Source organism: Triticum dicoccoides, chromosome 1B (genome assembly GCF_002162155.2).
Source record: "Triticum dicoccoides isolate Atlit2015 ecotype Zavitan chromosome 1B, WEW_v2.0, whole genome shotgun sequence".
In the NCBI taxonomy this organism is placed as follows: domain Eukaryota; kingdom Viridiplantae; phylum Streptophyta; class Magnoliopsida; order Poales; family Poaceae; genus Triticum; species Triticum dicoccoides.
Genome location: NC_041381.1, coordinates 686,734,486 through 686,740,353, shown reverse-complemented (window position 1 = coordinate 686,740,353; position 5,868 = coordinate 686,734,486). Strand labels below are relative to the sequence as shown.

The following is a 5,868-nucleotide window of genomic DNA, read 5'->3' as shown; positions in this document are numbered from 1 at the left end:
CCGCTCCAGCCGACCCGTAGCAGCGACCACGGTCCACGGGTCGATCCGGAGTTTCAGGTTTCACAGTGTGATTCAGCCTTAATCTCCATACTAATTGATTGACTAATGACCGTGATTAGCGACGTCCCCCCCTGTGAAACCGCGCCGCCTCGTTTCTACGGAGTATATTGTAGTAGTAACTTATAAGCAGCGGATATGTGATTTCTTTTTACTATGCCACTGACCCCTGCTGATTAAGTGTGGCCATTGGGTTGGTATACAGTCGTGATTCTCAATTTCATTGTGGCCCTCTGTGGCAATGCACATCGGTGAGAAAATGGGAGCGGCAATTGATCCCCCCGATGCGATTTGCTCAAGTTTTCTTTTTCTTTTTCTTTTGTCTTTGGCCACTCAGGATGTCGGTGCCGGCGTATGAGCTCATGTTCGGGAAGCTCCCGCTGCGCAATCTGTTTGAGGACTACTTCGATAACGCCGGGACCATATCCTCGAGGATCATGCTCAAGCCGCTGGAAGATCCTCACGTCGATCTCGTCGCCAACGTATCCTCTGAAGCATGAATTATCATTGCCACATTGTTTCCTATTCTGCTGCATCCCTCCAAGTTAGGTAGGCATGAGGATCAGTGGATCTACAAATGGTTCCTTCTTGTAACTTCTCAATTGCTTCATGATGATAACATTTTTTTGCTTGTTCTGTCAATTGCAATAAAACTGCATTCCCATTTGGATGCTACCCCTCTGATGCAAACCACCAATCTCCACTGGGTAGCCTCATCTACACTATGCACAAGCAACAAATCTGAGATTGCCAACAGTGCTTCATACCACCTTGGTGCTGGAAAGTATTTTCAGCTGATGCGCATGTTTATAAAGCTGTGCCCATACCCTTGTATTCTTGACTTGTAGAATGATTATAGGCCTTGCAGTTGAAGTGCCAAGATGTTTTATACCAATGCAGTACACTGTCGATTGGCACCTAGTTATTGCTGGCGAAGTCTTTGCCTACCTTAATATCACCAGGTATCTGCAGCTGGAGATAAAGCTAGTGGAACAGAAGTAAAAGGAGATGCTCTTTTTCGCTGGCAGAAGTACATATTCCATAATTTACCAGCACTCTGCATTTATGCATTCTTTGTTCTATTCTGACACAAGAAATGCTTTACTGTCTTCTTTTTAGATATTTGTACGATCCCCATACCTTTGTGGATGTTCAAGTGTCGACTTCAGAACCGTATGTGCTTTCTTGTTGGTTGGATAATACTGTTACTGCATTTGTTGATACTTATTCTGAAAATTGCATAGATGATGCTATTTTGGCTCATACTTGTTTTTGTTTATCCAGCATGCTGAAGCTGAGGTCATGTGCTTACTTCCCTGAGTATCGTCTTGGTGCATTTGGGACAATCCCTTTGCTAATGGGAAACAGGTAAACTACATATCTAGTTGCTGTTGCAAATCAGGGAAGCCTTTGTTATTTTGAGAAATGTTCCCCAATATGATGTTAGACGTTGTTTTTTTGGGCAAACTATGTTATACGTTTTCATTGTCAGTTTCAGTTGATATAGTTGGAAACCATCACAGTGAGGGAATTATGTTTTTCAGGCTGTCTTCTGAGGACTATGCTGTCCTGGGTGTGAGATATGGTTCAGAGAATCTATCAATTGGGGCGTCCTTTGTGCCATTGCCTGGTATGTGTCATTTATGTCTTATGTACTTTCTGAATTGTGTTTAAAGATTATACATAACGAAGTAGAAAACCCACTTAATTTGGATCCATCTAAAGGATTAGAATTATTGCCGAATAATATGCTTATATTCAACCTTTTCTTGGTTATATTGAGTTTAGTTTTACTATAATTTCAATATATATTATATTGAAAGCACTAATACCTGCTGACATTACCTTTGTTTGCAGAATCTGCTGAGGTGCCTTATGGAGCATGGTTGGTTGGGAGAAAAGGGAGTTTATGTGCAGGAGCACAATATAAGCCACTTAGTGAGTGTTATTCTCTGAATGATAACTTATTATTGTTAGCAAAATGCTCAACAAATAGCAGTGTCAGACTACCAGTTCATCAACCTGTAAAATTCCAACACCTTAGTAGATAGGTAGAAGGTGTAACTAAAAAATCACTGTATTTTGCTGAGTCGCATTAACATTTGATGATGGTTCTGGGTTTCTGCTTGAAGCGGAGCATAGGAGCACTGTAAAGAGTTGCAGCATTGGTTGTTCATCTGTTACAATTCTTTTGTGTATAGATGCATGTAAATTTCCCATAAGTTATCACTCTGATGATTTGCATTTGCTTCGTTTTCTTCACCACCAAAGGATGCATGTTCTATTTTTCAAGCCCTATTAGCATATAGCTTCTTTAGTCATGAAATCACAAAGAATGGAAGTATGTCGCAATTCTGAATATTTTCAGTTCCTATTCTAGTTTCCAACATTTTCCCCCTCTTGTTCTAATATTTGACTGAAATGTAATATTTGTAATGTTATGACATGTACAATCGGTTTCTGCTTTAATGGCAGTTGTTTTTTCTTCATGCATGTAGTCAAGGAGATGAGGACATTCAGTTTCTTATTTGCACTTTATGAGATTTTCTGAGTTATTAGATTTATTGCTCTTGTGACCATTCTGTAATAGGTGGAAACAAACATCCTATGCCATATACGGACCCGAAGAACTGGAATTATGCAATCGGTTATGGTGTGGCCTCAACAAGCCCTCTCAGCCCTTCATTCAATTTTTCCCTAGAGCTTGCCAGAAATACACAGGTCTGTTCTAGTTTTTGCTGTTTCGTTGATTGGAAAGTTCGCTTGCATTTGCTAGGATACTTTAATAAGGCTATAAACAAGACATTATGACGAATAATTGGCCCTTTCAATGGATGTGAAATCTAGAACTAGCTATATATATGTTGAGGTGACATTTTCTGAAGAAAAAAATCCTGGTTGGAAAACATTATATGTTGATATATCTGAATACATGTAGGCAACTGTGAGTTTGCACAGAGTAATTCATATATGCATGAGTATCTCCCCATGACACATCACTACAAGCTTCAACACCTATTAGATAGTTAGAGTTGGACTAGTATTTAGAATTTGGAAACAGAGGGAGTACAAACTGTGACAATAGATGTTTCTTTGTGAAAAAATGTTTTTCACCTAGGCATAAAAGAATTCTATCTTTAGTCACATAGAAGCGTGGCATGAAACAGCTGGTCTGATACATATCGTTTCTCTTAATTTTCTTTCTCTTAGGGAGCAATGGTGTACTTCATTAAAAAAAACTACTACATAAACTAAATTGTTATTTATTATGGTAGTTAAAGAAAACCTTGATATCTCTAGCACTAACTGTGTTTACCTTCACCGAGTCTCATGGTCAATGGAATTTTGTTTTCCTTGATGTGCAGCTTATTGCATCATTCTATCAGCACCTGGTTGTTCAAAGAAGGGTAAGGACACTGATTTTGTATTTTGCTTATTCGGAAAGAGTTATTGATTTTCTGTCATCTCTATGCAACTATTGCTTGGTTACGGAGTTGCCTGTCTTCGATAAGATGAAACTAATTGGTATTATCTGTCTTTGATTAGATAAAAACAAATAAGAACATTAAGCCTTTTATGCTGTCTGTGGATCCTGACTTATAGTTCCTTTGTTCTGTTTCAGTGTTGCAATAGTCAATATGTTAGACAAATACATATTAGTAAAAAAACTGAGAAAGCACAAGAATGATTATGTTAGTAAGAGGGTAAGATTACCAAGTTCATAAGATAAATAACGGCCCATGCTACTTTGCCTGCTGTTGCCAAGATAACAGGCACATAGTAAGAAGAGGTGCCAAGTCTAATTTTTGTTAGAGGATAGAAGAATCTCCAAGAGATGTGTACTTAGCCACAAATTTGGTTAAACTCCACCATGCTTTGACTGAAATTGAAGATGCCAGTATGTCACTATGCGTACAGATGATGTTCCATGCAATTGGCAATTGATGTTTACAGTTAAAATTTCTGTGTCGCTATGAAATGCTTTATGACTATTCATATGTATTATTCCTTTTCCCCCCTAGTTGTTTGCTTCTTATATTTCCTGGGTTTACTGTATGTTAATTTTAATCATGGTATCCAAGCTTGTTGAGAGTGTATGCTGCTTGTATCCATCAGATAAAAAACCCTTTTGAAGATGATCAGGTTGTTGGGATCACAAACTACATAGACTTGGGGCTTGAGTTGGCTACAGGGTAAGCCTTACATTGGAATAAACATAACTTTGTTTCTTTTCATGAAATCAGCCTACTAACTCCCTGTTCACTGTTATCAGGATTGATAAAAGTAAACCAGCAGAGAGTGGCAGCAACTCCTTGTTTCAGTTAGGTGCAAGCTGGCAAGCTAACAAGAACTTCCTGCTGAAGGTCAAGTAGACCCTCACATCAATGGGACCTGTAAACAATTCTTATGCGGACTCATTTGCTTCTGACCACCGTTGCTCTGTTCTTGTCAACAGGGAAAGCTGGGTCCTTCCAAGTCGTCCGTAGCTCTGGCATTCAAGTCATGGTGGAGACCATCCTTCACATTTAGCGTCACAGGTGCGCAACTGTGTCTTTATACTTCTGCATGCGAACAAGAGGGGGCAGCAGCACGTATTTCCTAAAGCAAAATGGCTCGTATTCAGAACAACCAAATCCACACTACAATTTTTTGTGTCAATGTATGCATTCTGATGAAGTGGAGAAACTGAATCCACAAAACATAAAAAAATGATTCTGTGCGTCGATCTATACATTCTGAATAAGTAGAGAAACTGAATCCACAAGACCTAAAAATGGAGAAGTGGTTTCGAATTATCGTCTGAGGACTTGATACAACATTGAGCTGACTCCTGCTGCTACGTTTGCAGCGGAGAACGACCACTCGAGGGGGACGACGTCGTACGGCTTTGGAATCCGCGTCGAGGATCTCAGGCAGCCCAGGTACCACCGCTTCCTTCTGTGGGATGATTGCGACGTCTCTGTTCGAGGCTTTCTTTCTTGCGACTGCCTTTCATCAGCGGCGTGATGTGATGTATCGCTGGCTATTTACTGACCGAGGATGGATGCTATGCTTTGTTGTTGTTGTGAAAAAATAAATGCAGCTACGAGCGGGCAGACCCGAACTACGTGATGATGTCGACGAACAAGGAGCACCTGGCGCCAGCCGCCCTGCGCGAGTTCGGGCAGCGGCCCATGTTCCAGGCGGACGTGGACTCGGGCAACTTCGACCACCTTCCCACGGAGCTCAGGCCCATGAGCAAGATCATCTAGGAACTCGAGCCAGCAGTCACCGCACGACCTTGGGCGAGTAGAGTAGCTCTGAAAATACTTGTAGATTTCGGTTTCAGGCCGGTTTGAGGTTGAGTTGGCGAGAAGTTGTAGGTTTGAGGTTCAGTTTCAGGCTATTCCACTTAGTAGACATGTAATAGGAGGATGTAGGCAGTCAAGTTGTGGTGATGGCTGAGCCAAGCGTGCTGAAGTATTTAGTCGGTCAGATGGTTTGTTCGTGCTGCTGCATCCAGGCAGGACAAATTGTTTAGCATGTCTTGGAAGATGGCAGTTGAAGTCAACGAGTGAAGGTGAAGCAGCGGCCGGTTGCCGACACTCACACATTGTCTTTGCACCGCCGTCAAAAGATAGTCGTCAACATCCTGAATGAGCAACCGAAACTCCTTGAAAGCTTACATGTTGAGGGGTGAAAAATAGGCTTCTTTCGACTGAATGAGCAACTGAACCGCAGACCTCAAACGACTAAACTCTGCACATAGTGTGCCCCTGCCCAAAAAATCGGATGCTTCGAAACCTGAGAACTTCAGGCCAGTGTCCCTGC

At 41.3% G+C, this 5,868-nt stretch overlaps 1 protein-coding gene across 1 annotated transcript; it reads left to right on the top strand.

The window, feature by feature from the left end:
• Positions 1-393: 393 nt before the first annotated feature.
• On the top strand, positions 394-5,603 carry LOC119349680. Its single transcript, XM_037617762.1, has 13 exons — positions 394-539; positions 1,020-1,087; positions 1,177-1,230; positions 1,342-1,425; positions 1,602-1,687; positions 1,915-1,995; positions 2,648-2,778; positions 3,423-3,464; positions 4,174-4,250; positions 4,331-4,421; positions 4,514-4,595; positions 4,907-4,979; positions 5,141-5,603. Exons 1-13 carry the CDS (start codon positions 396-398, stop codon positions 5,307-5,309), a joined length of 1,182 nt encoding a protein of 393 aa, XP_037473659.1. The 5' UTR covers positions 394-395; the 3' UTR covers positions 5,310-5,603.
• Positions 5,604-5,868: the final 265 nt, after the last annotated feature.